This window comes from Kogia breviceps, chromosome 7 (assembly GCF_026419965.1).
Source record: "Kogia breviceps isolate mKogBre1 chromosome 7, mKogBre1 haplotype 1, whole genome shotgun sequence".
NCBI classification, from domain to species: Eukaryota; Metazoa; Chordata; class Mammalia; order Artiodactyla; family Physeteridae; genus Kogia; species Kogia breviceps.
This window is the reverse complement of record NC_081316.1, coordinates 116190008-116212226: the sequence shown is the minus strand read 5'-3', so window position 1 is coordinate 116212226 and position 22219 is coordinate 116190008. Positions and strand designations below refer to the sequence as shown.

The 22219-nt window shown below is 35.1% G+C and overlaps 1 protein-coding gene across 3 annotated transcripts in view; it reads left to right on the top strand.

Moving 5' to 3' along the window:
• ARHGAP32 (Rho GTPase activating protein 32) overlaps positions 1-22219 on the top strand; it is a 274258-nt gene that overhangs the window by 128903 nt on the left and 123136 nt on the right. For 2 of the 3 annotated variants that reach the window (XM_059069744.2, XM_067039316.1), the window contains 3 exons: positions 13409-13500; positions 14046-14087; positions 14461-14545. In XM_059069744.2, the coding sequence (XP_058925727.1) occupies positions 13409-13500; positions 14046-14087; positions 14461-14545 (219 nt within the window). Of the gene's footprint in view, positions 1-13408; positions 13501-14007; positions 14088-14460; positions 14546-22219 lie in introns of those variants that run through there. The other variant, XM_067039317.1, reaches the window with a different exon arrangement.

Genomic DNA, 22219 nt, shown 5'->3' with positions numbered 1-22219 from the left:
ATATAAATTGAAGGCTTTAATTTTTATTCTTGATGAACTTCATAATCATTTTAGTTTGTCCTTGCAACCTATTAAATAAAATCTCTTGAATTTTGTCCCGCAGAGTATTAATATGCTTTTAAGTTTCCTCATATCTATAAAATTGATAAATATGTCATATGTTTTTGTCTTTTATAAAAATTTTGATAAATTTGGGAATAAAACAGCCCTGTGATCTGCTGACTCTTTCCTGTCACACAGTAACTTGCAGTGTCATTGACACTTACTTCACATACTTGAGTATATAATCAGCTCCAAATTAGTCTCATTGTAGTAATATTGAATTCCCATTTTAAAATTGTATCCACCAGCCTATCAGAGAAGACTCAGCTATATGCCTGGCTGTAATCTAGTTTCAGTACGCCTTCTACATTTGTCTATTGCCATTCTTCCAGCCTTATTTAAATACTGCCACCTGCCCCCCAAAGGAAATGAGTAAGAGTTTCTACTTAATGTCTTTGCTTTATATTTGAACTATGTCTTATGCTGAAAATCTTAGTAATGACCTTAACAATTACTAGTTTGATTTAATCTACTTTTAATAGTTTCAAAGGAATAATGCAACTATTATTGAAAACAATTTGTTTCCTCTCATCTCTAGGATATATCATATTTGGAATGTATTACTTTGCATTACTGTCATATGAAGTAATTCCTCTCTTTGTGCTTAAGCCTCCAGCTTTAAATGATTATGTTCATTTGTTTTATTTGGGTTTTGATTTTAAGAGTTTGCCTTCTTCCCCCATTTTAACTTAACTTAGGTTTTACAAATATTTAAAACATTTACATGGCCCTAGAATCTGAATGACCGAATAAAGCATTCAGAAAAATCTGGCTTCTATCCCTGTCTCTTTGTTCTTCTTATGTGAACATTTTATTATTTTTTTCATATGTGAACATTCTAATTGGTTATCATTTCTCACTTTTTAAGTGTAACAAATTATACATAATATATATTTTATATACAAAATGTTCATATTTACCTTCTTTTTAGATAAAGGATAGCCTGTTCTTATATAATGTATTTTTCCCCCACTCAATATATGCAGAGGGTTACTTCATAGCAATAGATCGAAATCTTCCTCATTACTTTTATAGCTGTGGCTATTCCATTGTGTGGATGGAACACAGTCTATTTAACCATTCCCTTTTTGATGGACACCTAGGTTGTTTCCACCCTTTAGTTACTAGAGATAGTCCTGCAAAGAATAACCTTATTCTTATGGAACTTTGTACTTTTGCCATTATAAGAAGAAAATGGTAAAAAAAAAATTTCATTTATTAAAATGACTGTCTTTTTTTCCTGACTTAATTGCAGTCGTGCCTTTGTCCTGAATCAGATGGCCATATTATTGGCTGCTGCCTGAATTCTCTAATGTGCTCTATTGATCCACTTTTCTGTTCTTGGGGAAATACCATATTTAGTTATTTTAATTTTATAGCAAACCTTGTTATCTGGTAGAGTAAGTATTCCAGCTTTACTCTTCTTAGCCTTGGCACTTCTATGTCTTTTGCATTTCCATATACATCCTTAGAATTAGCTTGCCAGTTTACACAGGTAAATCTGTAGATAATTTTGGGGGAAACTGACATCCTGACAGTATTGTGTCTTCCAAGCTATGCAAATGAGATGTGTGTATGTGTGTAATATATCTATTAATTTACATTTTCTTATATTTTGAAAAACGTTTGTAGTTCTTAGTGTAGAGGTTTTTCATATAATAGGTATTTTCCTAGGTATTTGATGTTTTCCTCAATGTTATTATAATTATTTTTGTAGGTAAAAATTTCTTGTTTTAAAATTTTATTTTCTGCTAATATATAGATATGTGATTAATTTTTGTATATTTATTTTATGCCAAGAGACATTGATGCATTCTTTTGTTAATTCTGAGAGTTTGTAAATTCTTTTGGCTTTTATATGTGCACAGTTTTTATTCCTTTTACCTTCCATATTGCACTGGCTAGGCACTCTATAATGATGTTGAATAGATGTTGTAATTGCATGCCTCCTTATTTTGTTCCTGAAATTGGTGGAGGGAACTATAAATATTTCATCATTCAGTATGATGTTTCCTTTAGTTTCTTTCTGGATACTTTTTATCACATTAAGGATGTTCTTTTCTGTTTTAGTTTACTGATCTTTATTTTTTCATGAATAGGATTTGGAATTTTTTCAAATGTGTTTACTGCCTCAGAGATGATTACCTGATTATTTTCTCCCTTTTTTGGTTAATGTGATGAACTACATTGATTTGTTTTCAGATATTAAACTGATCTTGTATTCCTAGGATAATCTACCTGGTCACGGTGTTTTATCTTTTAAATCTATTGTTGGTTTTATTTTTCTAACTTTTTATATTCTCCTTAGAATTGTTATTTTATACTTCAAGTAAGATGTAGAAACCTTGCCACCACATAGGTTCCTTTATCTTCCCCCTTTATGTCGTACTTTTTAAAAGTATTACATCAAACAGTGTTATAATTTTGCTTTCAACTGGCACATATATTTTTAAAAACTTCAGAGGAGATTAATGATTTATTACATTTATCCAATTATTTACCATTTCTCTTGCTCTTCCTTTATACCAGAAGGTTCAAATTGTACTCTGTTTTCATTTTCCTTTTATAAGAAGAACTTTCTTTAGCATTTCTTTTGGAGCCTATGGGCTGGTGATAAATTCTTAATTTTCTTTCATCTGAGTATGTTCTTTTTTTTTTTTTTTTTTTTTTTGCGGTATGCGGGCCTCTCACTGTTGTGGCCTCTCCCGTTGCGGAGCACAGGCTCCGGATGCGCAGGCTCAGCGGCCATGGCTCACGGGCCCAGCCGCTCCGCGGCACGTGGGATCTTCCCGGACCGGGTCACGAACCCGCGTCCCCTGCATCGGCAGGCGGACTCTTCAACCACTGCACCACCAGGGAAGCCCTGAGTATGTTCTTTTACTTCATTTCTGAAAGGTGTTTTCACTTGATGTAATTTTTGGGTTGAGAGTTCTTACAGCATTTTATAAATGTTCCTCTACTATCTTCTGGTCTTCCTCGTTTCTAATGAGAAATCCAGTAAGGATTTAAATCCTTATTACCTTATACGTAATATTTATTTTTTCTCTGGCTGCTCTCAAAATAACTTACTTTATATTTGGTTTTCAGCAGCTTATGATGGTTTGTGGTTTTCTTTGATTTTATTGTTTTAATTTTGCTAATCTTCTTAAATCTGTAAATATATATCCTTCAACTGATTTGTAATGTTTTCTGGAATTATTTTGTCAAATAGTATTTTTTTTTCTGTGCCAGTATGTTTCTTTACCATGGGTATATATGGGTCTATTCACATTTTTCAATCTTTTAAAAAACTTCTAAGTATCTGCTCTGTAGCTTGGATAAATTGTCAGGTTCACTAACTCTTTTCTTCTGTCATTTCCATTCTGCTGTGGAGCCAAAACAGCATGTTTTATTTCAGATACCACATTTTTCAATTTAAAGTTTTTCATTTGGTCTTTCTTTTTAGTTTACATATTTCATTAAGGAGTTACTGTTTTTCTGTTGATTTCAATATCTGATGCAGCATGTTTATAATGCAGTTGTCTGTTGAACAACATGGGTTGGAACTGCATGGGTCCACTTATATGCAGATTTTTGTCAGTAGCAAATACTACAGTATTGCTTGATCCATGGTTGATTGAATCTGCAGATGTGGAATCTCGGATATGGAAGACCTGCGTATATGGAGAGCTGACTGTAAGTTATACTTAGATTTTCGACTGTGTGGAGGGAGGATCAGTGCCCCTAACCCTGCTGTGTTGTTCAAGGAGCAATTGTGTATGAGTATATATGCTTTAAAATTTTTGGTAAGTCCAACATCTGTTTCATCTCATATTTGGCACTTCTTTATTATCTTTTCCTTTGGGAATTGTTCATATTTTACTGGTTTTTGGTGTGTTTAGTAATTTTGGACTGCATCATGGACTCTTTGAATGTTATGCTGTGAATCTGACTCCTATTGAAATCCTCTGGAGAGTGTTGACTTTTTTATCTTATCAGGCATCAGCCTGATTGGGTTTAGATTGAAATTTCTTTCTGGACTTCTTTAGCTGGTAAAAATGTAGGTAAAAATGTTAGTTTACCACACAATGGAATAATAGTACTATATTTTCCTTTTAATTTTGTTTTCTGAATCTTAAAAGAATTAATGGTACCACGTTTCATGCTTAGGACCTTTCTGGACTATGGGAAAATATTGCCGGACAAAACATACATGGTTACAGGATTGTTGAACGGTTGGTTCAAAAATATTTTATTGAATCCTCTCAGGCTTCTTGGACCATTGCTTGGTTCATTTACCTAATTATTACCATTTTGTCTTTTTAGGCAGAGGTCTTCCTGTCAGACCCATTTGGATAACCAGTGAATTTACCATTGGGTCATGTTTCTACCTACAGTCCAGTCAGTTGTGGTTGAAGAGGTGTGTGGTCCATAGTGTGTCTCCCCATGTGGATCATAGGCCTGGCAGGCTTCCTCATTTTCTCCTTGGGTGTGTGTTATGGATGATGGCCTATCTAGCACAGTGAGCTTGTTTGCAAAGGACAGTTAATATTTTAATTTTCAATCTGCCAAATAAAGTCATCACCATTTACCAACTGGGGCCAGTGCACCCTTTTCAACTCCTTTATATTTAAATTTTAAGTCAATTTATGAATAATTTATAGAACAAATATTGAAAAAACATTTTGTTAGAAATTTTAATATGAATTTAAGCATAGCAGACCTCTCAATGTCAAGTGAATTTTGGTGCACAAACATCATAAAAGCTGAAAGAAGGTTGCCACCCATTATTTTAGCAAAACAGGTGATCCAGATTGTTGTTGCAAAATTTTCTGTGATAAACTCCTTTCAGTTGAGTGACCAACTGGAGGAAAATACCGTGTTTTCTTTTTGTCCTTAGAAATATAGTACTCACTTACAATTTTTAACAGATTGGATATAATCATCAATCTGAGATGTCATATGTGTGTGACCAATGTCACTGGCATTATTAAGGTCTAGAGTGCTGCACACTGTCTCTTTGCACCCATCCTTTGATGTGTCTAATCATTGTAAAAAATCTTTGTCAGTTTCCTCCTCTTTTGTATTACAGATGAAAAATGAAAAATATGGAATTCTTAAATATATTCAATGAAAGCAAAATGTCAACTACAAAGATGGTGTCTCCAAGCTTTTAAAGTGTGTTCTTTTTTTTTTTTTTTTTTTTTTGAGGTATAATTGATTTACAGTATTATATAAGTTTCAAGTATACAACAGAAAGGTACCTTCTTTAAAGATGATGCAGCAGTTTGGGCAACACAACATAAAAACTAGATGATGATTTATTTCACTATTGCGTCAACATTGTGGGTCAGTGGTTGACAAATTCAACTTACTGGCTGCCTGTTTTTGCAAATAAAGTTGTATTGAACATGGATCTATATTCAGTCATTTACACATGGCTGCTTCTGTGTTGTAACAGAGTTGAGTTGTGGGAGGGACAGTGTGGTCCATAAACTTAAAATATTTACTATCTGACCCTTTAAGAAAAAGATTGCCAACGCCCTTCCTAGGTGTTTCCCCTATTTTTATTTTTTTAAAAAAAGTATTTTAAATTTTAGTCTTTTCTAGTGTGGTAGGGTTAAGAATCATGATGAATACTGATGAAACAATACCTAGAATTTTGAAAGAACTCTGTTTCAAGAGAGAGGAAAAATTATACTGAGACTCTGTCTTAGATTTATGAAAAGGTCCAATGAATCCATAATGTAATTGCAAGACAGAATGAGTTCTATTTCATTACTAAAGAATAAAATAAAATATTTTCTCTTTGGAGGACCCGTAGGACAGAATAAAAAGACTCTATGAACAATTAATGATGAAATATCTACCATTATAAATAAGCTAAGGACGTTTAACTATTATTGACTGTAGCAAGTTTAACCATGCTAAGGACCAAAACCTAAAAAGAAATGGGTCCAGTGGTTCCTGATGGTATATAGATATAACGTTATAATTCTTGTAAGTTCATACATTCTTATCATATTTTTGAGAAGTCATGGTTTTTAACATTTAACTAAACTGTCTTTACTATTTTTTTTTAAAACATCTTTATTGGAGTATAATTGCTTTACAATGTTGTGTTAGTTTCTGCTGTATAAAAAAGTGAATCAGCTATACATACACATATATCCCCATATCTCCTCCCTCTTGTGTGTCCCTCCCACCCTCACTATCCCACCCCTCTAGGTGGTCACAAAGCACCGAGCTGATCTCCCTGTGCTATGCAGCTGCTTCCCACTAGCTATCTATTTTATATTTGGTAGTGTATATATGTCCTTGCCACTCTCTCACTTCAACCCAGCTTACCCTTCCCCCTCCCTGTGCCCTCAGGTCCATTCTCTACATCTGCGTCTTTATTCCTGTCCTGCCCCTAGGTTCTTCAGAACCTTTTTTATTTTAGATTATATATATATGTCTTAGCATACAGTATTTGTTTTTCTTTTTCTGACTTATTTCACTCTGTTTGACAGACTGTAGGTCCATCCACCTCTCTACAAATAACTCAATTTCATTTTTCTTTATGGCTGAGTAATATTCCATTGTATATATGTGCCACATTTTCTTTATCCATTCATCTGTCGATGGACACTTAGGTTGCTTCCATCTCTTGGCTATTGTAAATACAGCTGCAGTGAACATTGTGGTACATGACTCTTTTTGAATTATGGTTTTCTCAGGGTATATGCCCAGTAGTGGGATTGCTGGGTTGTATGATAGTTTTATTTTAGTTTTTTAAGGAACCTCCATCCTGTTCTCCATAGCGGCTGTATCAATTTACATTCCCACCAACAGTGCAGGAGGGTTCCCTTTTCTCCACACCATCTCCAGCATTTATTGTTTGTAGATATTTTGATGATGGCATTCTGACCAGTGTGAGGTGATACCTCAGTGTAGTTTTGATTTGCATTTCTCTAATGATTAGTAATGTTGAGCATCCTTTTATATGTTTGTTGGCAATCTGTATATCTTCTTTGGAGAAATGTATTTAGGTCTTCTGCCCATTTTTGGATTGGGTGGTTCGTTTTTTTGATATTGAGCTGCATAAGCTGCTTGTATATTTTGGAGATTAATCCTCTGTCAGTTGCTTCATTTGCAAATATTTCCTCCCATTCTGACGGTTGTCTTTTCATCTTGTTTATGGTGTCCTTTGCTGTGCAAAGGCTTTTAAGTTCCATTAGGTCCCATTTGTTTATCTTTGTTTTTATTTCCATTTCTCTAGGACGTGGGTCAAAAAGGATCTTGCTGTGATTTATGTTATAGAGTGTTCTGCCTATGTTTTCCTGTAAGAGTTTTATATTGTCTGGCCTTATATTTAGGTCTTTAATCCATTTTGAGGTTTTTTTGTGTATGGTGTTAGGGAGGGTTCTGATTTCACTCTTTTACATGTAACTGTCCAGTTTTCCCAGCACCACTTACTGAAGAGGCTGTCTTTTTTCTCCATTATATATTCTTGCCTACTTTATCAAAGATAAGGTGACCATATGTGCATGGGTTTATCTCTGGGCTTTCTATCCTCTTCCATTGATCTGTATTTCCGTTTTTGTGCCAGTACCATACTGTCTTGATTACTGTAGCTTTGTAGTATAATCTGAAGTCAGGGAGTCTGATTCCTCCAGCTCCATTTTCCGTTCTCAAGATTGCTTTGGCTATTCGGGGTCTTTTGTGTTTCCATACGAATTGTGAAATTTTTTGTTCTAGTTCTGTGAAAAACGCTCTTGGTAGTTGATAGGGATTGCATTGAATTTGTAGATTGCTTTGGGTAGTATAATCATCTACACAATGTTTATTCTTCCAATCCAAGAACATGATATATCTTTCCATCTGTTTGTATCATCTTTAATTTGTTTCATCAGTGTCTGATAGTTTTCTGCATACAGGTCTTTTATCTCCTAAGGTAGGTTTATTTCTAGGTATTTTATTCTTTTTGTTGCCATGGTAAATGGGAATATTTCCTAATTTCTCTTTCAGATATTTCATCATTAGCATATAGGAATGCAAGAGATTTCTGTGCATTAATTTTGTGTCCTGTTACTTTGCCAAATTCATTGATTAGCTCTAGTAGTTTTCTGGTAGCATCTTTAGGATTCTCTATGTATAGTATCATGTCATCTGCAAACAGTGACAGTTTTACTTCTTTTCCAGTTTGGATTCCTTTTATTTCTTTTTCATCTCTGATTGCAGTGGCTAAAACTTCCAATGCTATGTTGAATAATAGTGGTGAGAGTGGGCAGCCTTGCCTTGTTCCTGATATTAGTGGAAATGGTTTCAGTTTTTCACCACTGAGAATGATGTTGGCCATGGGTTTGTCATATATGGCCTTTATTATGTTGAGGTAAGTTCCCTCTATGCCTACTTTCTGGAGGGTCTTTATCATAAATCGGTGTTGAATTTTGTCAAAAGCTTTTTCTGCATCTGTTGAGTTGATCATAAGGTTTTTATCCTTCAATTTGTTAATGTGGTGTATCGTATTGATTGATTTGCGTATATTGAAGAATCCTTGCACTCCTGAGATAAACCCCATTTGATCATGGTGTATGATCCTTTTAATGTGCTGCTGGACTCTGTTTGCTAGCAATTTGTTGAGGATTTTTGCATTTATGTTCATCATTGATACTGGCCTGTAGTTTTCTTTTTTTGTAATATCTTTGTCTGGTTTTGGTATCAGGGTGTTGGTGGCCTTGTAGAATGAGTTTTGGAGTGTTCCTCCCTCTACTATTTTTGGGAGAGTTTGAGAAGGATAGGTATTAGCTCTTCTCTAAATGGTTGATAGAATTTGCCTGTGAAGCCATCTGGTCCTGGGCTTTTGTTTGTTGGAAGATTCTTAATCACAGTTTCAGTTTCAGTGCTTGTGATTGGTGTGTTTGTATTTTCTATTTCTTCCTGGTTCAGTCTCACAAGGTTGTGCTTTTCTAAGAATTTGTCCATTTCTTTCAGGTTGTCCATTTTATTAGCATATAGTTGCTTGTATTACTCTCTCATGATCCTTTGTATTTCTGCAGTGTCAGTTGCTATTTCTCCTTTTTCATTTCTAATTCTGTTGTTTTGAGTCTTTTCCCTTTTTTCTTGATGAGTCTGGCTAATGGTTTATCAATTTTGTTTATCTTCTCAAATAACCAGCTTTTAGTTTTATTGATCTTTGCTGTTGCATCCTTCATTTCTTTTTCATTTATTTCTGATCTGATTTTTATGATTTGTTTCCTTCTGCTAGCTTTTGGGGTTTTTTGCTCTTCTTTGTTTAATTGCTTTAGGTGTAAGGTTAGGTTGTGTCTTTGAGAGGTTTCTTGTCTCTTGAGGTAGGATTGTATTGCTATAAACTTCCCTCTTAGAACTGCTTTTGCTGCATCCCATAGGTTTTGGGTTGTCGTGTTTTCATTGTCATTTGTTTCTAGGTATATTTTGATTTCCTCTTTGATTTCTTCTGTGATCTCTTGGTTACTTAGTAGTGTATTGTTTAGCCTTCATGTGTATGTATTTTTTACAGGTTTCTTCCTGTAATTGATATCTAGTTTCATAGCATTGTGGTCAGAAAAGATACTTGATACAATTTCAATTTTCTTAAATTTACCAAGGCTTGATTTGTGACCTAAGATATTATCTATCCTGGAGAATGTTCCATGAGCACTTGAGAAAAATGTGTATTCTGTTGTTTTTGGATGAAGTGTCCTATAAATATCAATTAAGTCCATCTTGTTTAATGTATCATTTAAAGCTTGTGTTTCCTTATTTATTTTCATTTTGGTTGATATGTCCATTGGTGAAAGTGGGGTATTAAAGTCCCCTACTATGATTGTGTTCCTTTTGATTTCCCTTTTTTGGCTGTTAATATTTGCCTTATGTATTGAGAGCTCCTCTGTTGGGTGCATAAATATTTACAGTGGTTATATCTTCTTCTTGGATTGATCCCTTGAGCATTATGTAGTGTGCTTCTTTGTCTCTTGTAGTACCCTTTATTTTAGAGTCTGTTTTGTCTGATATGAGAATTGCTACTCCAGCTTTCTTTTAATTTCCATTTGCATGGAATATCCTTTTCCATCCCCTCACTTTCAGTCTGTATGTGTCCCTAGGTCTGAAGTGGGTCTCTTGTAGCAGCATATATACAGGTCTTATTTTGTATCCATTCAGCGAGTCTGTGTCTTTTGACTGGAGCATTTAATCCATTTACATTTAAGGTAATTATCGATTTGTATGTTCCCATTACCATTTTCTTAATTGTTTGGGGTTTGTTATTGTAGGTCTTTTCCTTCTCTTGTGTTTCCTGCCTAGAGAAGTTCCTTTAGCATTTGTTGTAAAGCTGGTTTGGTGGTGCTGAATTCTCTTAACTTTTGCTTGTCTTTAAAGGTTTTAATTTCTCTGTTGAATCTGAATGAGATCCTTGCTGGGTAGAGTAATCTTGATTGTAGGTTTCTCCCTTTCATCACTTTAAATATGTCCTGCCACTCCCTTCTGGCTTGCAGAGTTTATGTTGAAAGATCAGCTTTTAACCTTGTGGGGATTCCCTTGAATGTTATTTGTTGCTTTTCCCTTGCTGCTTTTAATATATTTTCTTTGTATTTAATTTATGATAGTTTGATTAATATGTGTGTTGGCATGTTTCTCCTTGGATTTATACTGTATGGGACTCTCTGTGTATCCTGGACTTGATTGACTATTTCCTTTCCCATAGTAGGGAAGTTTTCAACTATAATCTCTTCAGTATTTTTTCAGTCCCTTTCTCTTTTTCTTCTTCTTCTGGGACTCCTGTAATTTGAATGTTGGTGCGTTTACATTGTCCCAGATGTCTCTGAGACTGTCCTCAATTCTTTTCATTCTTTTTTCTTTATTCTGCTCTGTGGTAGTTATTTCCACTATTTTACCTTTCTGGTCACTTACCCGTTCTTCTGCCTTGGTTATTCTGCTATTGATTCCTTCTAGAGAATTTTAAATTTCATTTATTGTGTTGTTCATCACTGTTTGTTTGCTCTTTAGTTTTCCTAGGTCCTTGTTAAATGTTTCTCTTATTTTCTCCATTCTATTTCCAAGATTTTGGATCATCTTTACTATCATTACTCAGAATTCTTTTTCAAGTAGACTGCTATTTCCTCTTCAGTTTTTTGGTCTGGTGGGTTTTTACCTTACTCTTTAATCTGCTGCATATTTTTCTTTCTTCTCATTTTGCTTAGCTTACTGTGTTTGGGGTCTCCTTTTCGCAGGCTGCAGGTTCATAGTTCCTATTGTTTTTGGTGTCTGCCCCCAGTGGGTAAGGTTGGTTCAGTGGGTAGTGTAGGCTTCCTGGTGGAGGGGACTAGTGCCTGTGTTCTGGTGGATGAGGCTGGATCTTGTCTTTCTGGTGGGCAGAACCTTGACTGGTGGTATGTTTTGTGGTGTCTGTGAACGTCTTATGATTTTAGGCTGCCTCTCTGCTAATGGGTTGTGTTGTGTTCCTGTTTTGCTAGTTGTTTGGCATGGGGTGTCCAGCCCTGGAGCTTGCTGGTCGTTGAGTGGAGCTGGGTGTCAGTGTTGAGATGGAGATCTCTGGGAGAGCTCTCACTGATTGATATTATGTGGAGCCGGGAGGTCTGTGGTGGTCCAGTGTCCTGAACTTGGCTCTCCCACCTCAGCAGTTCAGGCCTGACACCCAGCCAGAGCACCAGTTCCCTTTTGGGAAATCTGAGGTCTTCTGCCAGCATTCAGTAGGGTTCTGTAGGAGTTGTTCCGCATCTAGATGTATTTTTGATGTATTTGTGGAGAGCAAGGTGATCTTCGCATCTTATTCCTCCACCATCTTGAATGTCCTCCTTGGCTCTTTTTTTTTAAATAAGGAAACATTTTTAAAAATTGAACTGATGTTGTTAATTTCTTCTTTTTTATCTTATTGAGGTATAATTGATGTGCAATACTGTATTAGCTTCTGGTACACAACATAATGATTTGATATTTGTATACATTGTGAAATGATCACAACAGTAAGTCTAATTAACATCTGTCACCATACATAGTTACAAAATGTTTTTTTCTTTTCCTTGTGGTAAGTACTTTTTTTTTTTAATTAAAAAAAAATTTTTTTTTGGCCACACGACCCAGCATGTGGGATCTTAGTTCCCCAACCAGGGATCAAATCCATGCCCCCTGCATTAGAAACATGGAGTCTTAACCACTGAATTGCCAGGGAAGTCCTGTGATGAGCACTTTTACAATGTACTCTCTTTGTAATTTTCAGATGTGCAATACAGTATTATTAATTATAGTCATCGTGCTGTACATTAAATCCCCATGACTTATTTATTTTATTGCTGGAAGTTTGTATGTTTTGACCTCTTCACCTTTTTCACTTATCCACCACCCCTGCCTCTGGCAATCACCAGTCTGTTCTCTGTATCTGTGAGCTTGGTTTTTTTTCATATTGATTTGATTTTAGATTCCATATATAGGTGAGATCATACCGTATTTGTCTTTTTCTGACTTAATTTCACTTAGCATAACGCCTTTATGGTCCATCCATGTTGTTACAAAAGGCAAGATGTCGTTCTTTTTTATGGCTGAGTAATATTCCATTGTGTATATTTACCGCATCTTCTTTGTGGATCTCCTCTTAACTCAGTTTAAATGCTCAACCCACATTATTCTCCCCTATTGTGTTATGTGACATTGGCTATACTAATTTTTTCTGTTACAAGTCATAGATTTTATAGCATAAATTTGTTTTTTAATATAGATATTTGGATTTGCTATTTGCTTTCTCCAGAGTGTGAAGAACTTTTTCATTTTCCAGTTTCTGTTGTTAAAATGATGCAGGTGAATGTTTCACTAAAGTTAAAAAATCACTACTATGAAAACTGACAGAGTAAGAAGTAATTTGAAGGTATTAACATAGATGGTACTTTCAAATTTTCATGTTAGAAATGTATGTTGTGATCTCCTAATTATGTTCACATATACCATTTAAACTTTTATTAATCATTGTAACCATGGTTATGTTGTTCCAACAACTCTTGGGGGAGATTTTAGTTTGTGCTGAGGCACGTAATATAATAATTGATTTCAAAATTCAATAAGAGAATGAAAATTTTTAGTTTAACAAAAATTTTTCCTTTTACAGTAAAGTTAAATATTTTTAGGTGAATATTTTTCCTTATTCTTAACAATTAAAAGTCAAGTAAGTTATAATTTTAAGAAGAGATTATTAAATCTATATGTATTTCTTTTGGTGTGGGGTCAGCAGAACCATTGAAATGAGCTATAATCTGCCTTTTAAAATGTATTCATAATAAAGGGATAGTCATAAATATTTTGTCTTTATTTTTTTAAGGCAAGAGGAGCAGACATTCCAGAGATTCCTGGAGACCTTAGTCTTAAGACATGTGGCAGTACATCCAGTATGAAGGTTAAACATGTGAAAAAGTAAGTATAATTTTACGGTGGGTTTTAAGTGAATTTCTATAAATGGAAATCAGTTCTTTAGTTCTGTTAAAACTTTTATCCAGATTTCTTACTAAATGAGCTCTTACTGTCCATACATTAAATTATACTGTTAAGCCTTTAATTATCACTCAACTATTAGCAGAATAGGTCTGAGGATTATCTACTTATCTAAAAATACACTTTAATTTTGTTCTTATAACAACTTTTATGTTATCGTGTATTAGGTTGCATTTGTTCAGTAGGAACAATCCAAGTATGTCTTTTTTGGTACCTTTAATACATGCTCTCAGTCATTTGGAAAAATCACTTTTGGTATTTGAGTTATGAAATTGCTATTTCTCAGCTATGCCTTTGAGAAAGCCTGGGATGGATGCCAGTATTTGACTATTAAGTGAAATATCTGAAGGTATCCATTTCAGTTTTAGGCAGAAAAACTGTCTTTTCACCTGGTGAAGGGTTAGATAGCTATGTTTTTATTCTAAGTAGAGGAAAGACAAGGATAAATATGTTCATTCTGCATCCAGACCCACCAATCCAGGACTGATGGGCTGTGACAACATTCACAGGTAAAATCTGGTTTTGTATATTGTGGTGGGAATGCTGCTTCTGCTTAGAGCAGGCTGTTGACAGTTTCCATAACATTCACTGAAAGCCTAGTTTTTCTAGGGCCATTGATGTGGGTCAAGATTAGAAGAGTACTATAGTGATGCTTTTTATTTTATTTTATTCTTTTGGTTTTGACTTGTGCACTGAATGTAATTTCCATTTGATTCTGTGTATTTCTGAAAAGGTATGTGTGGATATTTGTGCTCATGTGCATGTGCTTATTAAATAGTTTTGCTTGTTGCATGAGCTCTTCAACCTGTTTTATTTCCTCCTTAAGTTTAGTAATTTTGACTGTTCCAGTATCTTGTATCTCATTTATTTCATGTACTTCAGGTTACCCTTCACTAAAGGTCACTTTCCGAAGATGGCTGAATGTGCACATTTCCATTATGAGAACGTTGAGTTTGGCAGCATACAGGTATATTCGAGATATTTCCTGCATACCAAATCAAGACATATTTATATCTTTATCTGTGTATTTGATAGGTGACACTTAGAAGTAGTTTTTTCTATTGATGTCTTATTGGTTGATGTGAAGACTTTTTTCTCTTCTATTGACTAATATTTGACACCTGATGACTCCTGTTTCAAGTGGAAACAGTATAAAAGAATCTGTATAAATTTCAGAATTTCTATCAGATTCCTAGACAGAGTTTGCCACTGTTTGATAGCCTGAACTATTTTAGTTGTTACCTGACTCTTTTGTTGGGTCATAGTGGTGATGGATAAATCAGAGTTGGGGTGAAGGTGGAGTAGGGGTTAGGGAGAGAAGTGCTAATGGAGTTTTTTTTCAATATTTTTCTTATTGTAAAGTATATTATGTATATACATATATATATAAAACACATTTATAATATATTTTATATAGATTTTAAAGCCTAGGTTAAGAGATAGAAACTTCCTGTGTCCCTCTTGTGTTTAATTTGCCTTCCCTACCTGAGAGGTCACTTATACCATGACTTTTGTAATATTTGTTACCTTTCATTTAAAAAATAGTTTTACACTCTATATGCATTCCTAATCAATATGGCATTTAGGTTTACCTTTTGAACTTAACATAATTGGAATTATTCTAATTTGTTCAGCAAATACTTACTGAGCAAGTACTATGTATGAGGCACTGTTTTAGGTACTTTGGCTATATTAGTGAACAACAACAACCAAAATCAAAGACCCATTCTTAAAGAGCATAGAAGATGGTCAAGAAGATAAGAGTTAATGGTAAAAAAGTAGAGCAGGGTTAGAAGGATCAGGGGTAAGTTGAAATATCAAACCAGTTTGGGCTTGGGGGTAAGTTGAAATATCAAACCAGTTTGGCCTTCATTATTGAATGTATTCCTTCTTGCTTCTTTCATTTAACATTGTGAAATTTATCCTTGCAGATGTATGTACTCATAGTTTGTTCAGTTTGTTCACAGCTGTGTATTAATCCATAGTGTGCATATGTTACAAGTAATTTATTGATTCTTTTATTTTTTTGAAATTTGGGTTATTGTCAGTTTTTGGCTGTTTTAAACAACATTTCAGTGAACATTGTTCTACGTGAATCGTGATATGCAAATGCCAACTACTTTTTAAAGTGGTTTACAAATTTATACTCCCATAAGCAGTAAATGAGAGTAGTTGTTCCATATCCTTGCCAACTCATGGTTGTTTGATGCTTGTTAATTTTTACCAATCTGATGGGGATGTAATTCTCACTGCATTTTGATTTGCAGTCTCCTGATCTCTGATATGGTTGCTCAGCTCTTCAAATGTTTATTGAGCCTTTGAGATTCCTATTTTTTTAAACTCTAGATCAAGCCTTTTGCTCATTTTGTTTTATAGATTTGCTTGTATTTTTCTTATTCATTCATGGGGATGCTTTACATATTTTGGATCTTAGTCCTTTCATGTTGCATCTAGTCCTTTATTGTTTTTGTATGTGAACTAAAAACACTTTCTCTCACCCTGTGGTATGTTTCTTTCACTCTCTTTATTCTGCTTTTAGTGTTCAGGCATTTACTGTTTTATTCTTTACTTTATGTAGTTGTATGTTTGTACAAATCTTCTGACTTGTAGTTTTTCTGTCATATTTAAGATGCCCTTACCTTCTCTGAAGTTACAAAGATATTGTCCTATTTTTTTTCTAAAAGTTTCATAGTTTTGACTTTAACATTCAAGTTACTTGTAATTGATAATTTATGTATAGTGTGAAAAGGAGTGATGTTAAAAATTTTGAACCCCTAGTGTGACAACCAGTCAGAATGGATATAAACCATAGCACTGGAGGTGAGTCCTGATGACCTTCTCCTGTGCAAAGCATTGCCCCTATAGTCGCATGGATCATTGGTGGTACAGTATCTCAGTATTTTAACACTGTGATACCCACCAGTCTTTTTTTAAAGGAGTCCAATTTTATTATTTTAAAGTGTGATTAGCTATGTTAGAGTTCTGTAGTGAAGCAGAACGAGTTTGTGTGTGTGTGTGTGTGAGTAGAGAGAGAGGGAGAGATAGATAGATATTTAGATTTTAAGAAATTGGCTCATGTGGTTGTGGAGCTTTAGTAAGTCCTAAATCTCCAGAGTAGGCTGAAGACCAAGGGAAGAGTTGCTGTTGCAGTTTGAGCCCAAGGGCACTGTGCTGGTAGAGTTGCCTCTTCTACTGGGGAGGTCAGTCTTTTTTTCTATTAAGACCTGCAAGTGATTGGAGGGTAATCTTCTTTTCTCCCTCTCCATTATGGAGGGCCATCTGCTTTACTCAGGGTCTACTGAATTAATTGTTAATCTCATCTAAAAAATAAGAGTACCATTTGGAATAATGTTTGCCCAAAAGCTGACACATAAGATTAACCATCACAGTCTGCCCCTTCTCAACTTGGCACCCCTTAAACCATACTTATCGCCAAATAAAGACAATAACAAAGTCATACTTCTGCCTAGCACAATCAACTATTTTTCATACAACCAAAAACATTAACCCTTTTCCTAGAGGAGGATGCAAAGTCCTTGGGTAATGTTTACTCTTCTTGATAACCCATAACTAAAATACTGTGATGTAAAGTTAAAAATACTTAAATACCAAGATATAAATCTTACATTATATAAGGTGATAAGAGAGGGAAGAAAACAAAGATATTTGTTACACGTGCATGCATGTGCACACACACAGGAACATATTCATAACAAGATAAGGAGGAAATGCTCATGGCAAGTGTAGTTCTTGATTCTGTAAACAGTCATATAGTTGTAGGGGGTGTTACAGTTGCCTTCATCCACTACTTATTCTGTATTTCCGTCTGCCCTCAGCAAGAACCTCTGCTGGTTGTGGTTCTTTACGTGGTGAGGCAATCCAAATCTTCATTCTGGGTCTGGCCATTAATAGTCCTCCCTGAACTGGGTTCTTGTTATTTTCCATTGAGTTTAATGGTGGGGCATGGTGATACTAAGGACACCCTAAGGGATCCCATATATTCCAAGCATACTCTGCACTACCTCCATTGTGAAGTAGCTGTCCAGTTTCCCCCTGGTAGTCAGGATCAGGATCAGTCATACCAGCCAGTACCATAATGCCCTTCTTTGCCTGTTGATCTAGAGGCATAAGGAGCCCAAAGTGGCTGAACAGCATTCTTAACTTCCAATTCATTGGAATCATTGTTGTGTTTTCTGGTGGAAACATTCCTCCCCTTGGAACTAAGACTAGTAGGCCAGTAGAGCATAGTCATGGAGACAGGAAACACTAATTTTGCCAGTGAGTCACTATGAGTAACACTGAGTGGTACCACTCCCATTTCCACCCCCTTGATTCCTGGCTCTCCAGTCTGATTAAAGACACTAATGACTCTATGTCCAATAGTAAAGAGAGCATGGATAGTCCATGGCATGATGAGGCAATAGAGATATGCGTAATGTGCCATTGGATGCTTGGAATCAAACCCTTGTAGGAGACAAGGTTCTGGATGAACATATATATGATATAACATTTGAACGTTTTTGTCAAACTAATGAGTATAAATAAGGTTTTCATTTCCCTAATGGTCTTTTCTTGTACTTATTGTCCATTTGTATATCTTCTTTGGAGAAATGTCTATTGAAGTCCTTTCCCCATTTTTGAATTGGGTTGTTTAGTTTTTGTTGTTGAGTTTTAGGAATTCTTTTTATATAACCTGTTTGTGTCTTTTAATCTAAAGTGAGTCTTCTTTTAGACAGTATTACTTCTGTCATTTTGCTATTTGTTTTCTCTGTGTATTATAGATTTCTTGTCCTTCATTTTTTGCATTAGTCCTCTTTTGCTTTTAGTTAATTTTTTGGTAGTGAAATGTTTCAATTCCTTTCTCATTTCCTTTTGTGTCTATCTATAGATATTTCCTTCGTGGTTACCATGGGGATTACATTTAACATCCTAAGTTATAACACTCTAATTATACCAGATTAACTTCAATGGCATGCAAAAGCTCTGCTCCTTTACATCTTGGTCCCCATACCTTTCAGTTGTTGATGTCGTATAATTACATCCTTTTACATTGTGTGTCCCTAAAACATAAACTAGTAATTCTTTTAAATACATTAGTCTCTTAAATTATGTCAAAAACAAAATGTGGGGTTACAAACTAAATTTCCAATACTCACTTTTAGACTTATTATTTTTAAAAAGTGTTAGTTTCTTAAGTCATGTAGAAAACAAAAACTGGTTACAAAGCGTTACACAATCCCAGCTTTTATGTTTGCTTTACAGGTCTTTGTTTGTTTGTATGTTTTCTAGTTATTATCAAGCATCATTTCATTTCAACTTGGAGGACTCCCTTGAGCATCTCTTGCAAAATAAGCCTAATGTTAATGAACTTCCTCAGCTTTTGTTTATTTGGGAATGTCTTATTTTATCTCTCACTTTTGAATGGTGGTTTGCTGGATATATATTCTTGATTGACAGTTTTATTCTTTTAGCAGTTTGAATTTGTTGCCCCACTGCTTTCTGGCCTCCAAAGTTTCTGATTAAGAAATCTGATAATCTCATTGAAGATCCCTTGTATGTGACTAGTTGCTTCTCCCTTGCTACTTTTAAGATTCTTTCATTGCATTTGTATTTTGAAAGTTTTATTATAATGTGTCTTGTGTGGGTTTCTTGAAGTTCATCTTACTTGGAGTTTGTTGAGCTTCTTGGCTATTTATATTCATATCTTCAATCAAATTTTGGAAGTTTTCAGGAAGTATTTCTTCAAATATTCTCTCTGTCCTTTGTCTCTTTGTTTCATTCTGAGATTCCTACAGTGTGTATGGGATGGTGCCCCAGAGGTCCTGTAGGCTCTGTTCACTTTTTTTCATTCTTTTTTTTTTTTCCTGTTCCTCAGACTCAGTAATTTCCATTGTCATATCTTCACGTTCACTGATTCTTTCTTCTGATTACTCAAATTTGCCCTTAAGTCCCTCTTGTGAAATATTCATTGTTGTTATTGTACTTTGAGGTGCAGAATTTCTTTTTAGAAACTTGTCTTTTTGTTGATATTTCCATTTTGTTCATATGTCTTTTTCTTTACTTTTTCTACATTGTCCTTTAGTTTTGGAGGGCATCTTTAAAAAGTTATCTTAAAGTCTTTTCCTAGTAGATCTACTATCACTTTTTTTAAATGGTTGTTTCTGTTGATTTATTTTTTTCCTTTGGATGGGCTATAGTTTTCTATTTCTTTGTGTACCTTATGTTTTTTTGTTGATTCAGACATTTGAATGTGGTAGTAGTAACTAACTTTGGAAATCTGCTTTTTGCCCCTTCCCTGAGGTTTGCTGTTTTTTGTTTTTGTTTATTTTATTTTATTTTTAATTGTTGTAGCCTCACTCTGTGCCAAGGACTAGCCTGAGGTGTAAACTTAAGGTCTCCTCAAGTATTTCCTGAGCCTGCACATGTCCCTGGGCATCTTTACCATGTATGCAGTTGGCTTGGAATGTCCTAGTCTATAACGTCTGGCTCTCCAAAGGGGAAGAAGAAAAATTAAGGAAGGGGAAGGGCACTGGGGCTTTAAATTCTTTGGAAGTTGCTTCAGCTAGTGGGGGAGGGGTTTGCAACAATATGGAGGGTGTAACAACATGACTGTCTGCCTGTTTGCACCTCTGCTATCAGGAGTAGCCATCAGAGCCCAGGTCCTTCTTATTTATGGGGCAGGCTCCTTTATGCCCACCCTAGCTCTCACAAGCTGCATTCAGGCTGCTCCTTGAGTGTATGTGGCATGTGCCGAGGTGCTGGGGATGGGGAGCTGCTACTGTGCTAAGAGCTGAGATGGACCAGAATTCTCTGCAGTGTATCCTCCAAGCCTTCACCTGGAAGTCCCAAGCCTTCAATAGACTCCAGAGTTACAGAGTAATTGCATCAGATTCTGCCAGTGCAATGTCTAGGTGGGAGATTTCTGATGCTTCCTACTCTACCATCTTCCCAGAATTCTCCTTCTCAGAATCCTTACTTGCTTTTAATATAGGATTGACAGTATGTGCTGTGAAGAAAATAAGTAGGAAAACTTAGTAAAACGTGTTTGGAAGACATCATCAGCCTTAAGCTCGGTAGCTCTGTTATATCCTCATAGGTATTTATACTGTCAGTTGACTGACTCAGTTTTGCCTCTTAATATGTCCCAGTTGTGAGACATTCTGCAGTTGCATACCTTCTGTTTTTTTTTTTAACTCTGATCTGAGGAATTTCCCTTAGATTTATGGGTTTCTTTTGCTCATATTTATAGCTGTTTCCCTTCCTCAGATATTGAGAATTTATAGTTTCAATAGGCCACTGTATCATAGAAAATGTTACTGTCCACTAAATTTTAAAAATCTGACAGTAGTATATTTAACTTTAAGGCTTTCAGTTATAAAATGAAAATAATTACTCTTAATCCTATATGTTATAAATTCTGATTCTCAATTTTATTTAGATTGAGACACAAATGCTTATAAAATAATTTAGATGTAAGGGTTAATTTGGGCTAGTAGTATCATTACCATATAACATACAAAGGAAATTTTAATGGTTTCTTCTTTGAATTGTGGCATTGTGTGTCTAGCGGACTTCTCTGCATCTTCACTTGGGTGACTAATAGCCTCTTAAATTTAGCATACTTAGAACAGTCTGCTCTCAAACCTGCTCCTCCTGCTGTGTTCCCCAACGTGATGAATAGCAACTCTATCTTTCCAATTCCTGACCAGTCAAACCTTGGAGTAATCTTGGATTTCTTTCCTTTTGTTACTCCTCACATCCAGTCCATCAGCAAAACTCTTGGCTCTGTCTTTAAAATATATCCAGGATCTGGCCACCCTTGCCTGTCTCAGATGTCACCTTAAGTTGGCTGTTGTCCTTTCAGGGGGATTATTTCATTAGTCTTACATAGTTGGCATAACAGCAAGAATGATTCTTTTCAAATGTTAAGTCAGATCATGTCACTTTTTCGGAACCCTCCAATTATTTCTCCTGTTTTTCAGAGTAAAACTCAAATTCTTTGAAATTCCCTGCATGGATTACAAGCTCTACCTCTAACCTCTTTGACCTCATCTCTTACTTCTCCTCCCCTAAGGCTTAGAGTTCTGGCCACAGTTGCCTCCACTCTCCCTCCAGGTGTACAGGCTCCCTCAGGACCACTGGACTCTCTGTTTCCTCTACTTGGAAAGTTCTCCCTGGATATTCACATAACTTGCTACCTTCCCTTTTTAAAATACTTGATCAAATGTCTTCTCAGAGCAAGTGTACTTTCTGTACATAAGATGGCAATTCCTGGTCACCAGCAGTTTTCATCTCTGTTCTGTAATTAATTTTTCTCCATAACATTTACCACCATTTGGCATGCTAAATATTTTGTTATTATTTATTCTTTTTTTTCCACCTTAGCATCTATCTAGAACAGTGCCTGACACATAAGAAAATCACTCAATGAATATTTGTTGCATGAATGGATGAATGAATTTGAAGAAGAGATAAAATCTGCTTTAAAAATGCTTTTTTAATATTTTGGGTTTTTTTCACCATTTAAATTTGCTCTTATAAGAATATATTTTCCATATGAGTGTGCATTTATTTATTTATTTACAGTAAAGCATCAAATAGAGTGGATGATGAAAACTACAAATGCAAGTTAAAATTCCCT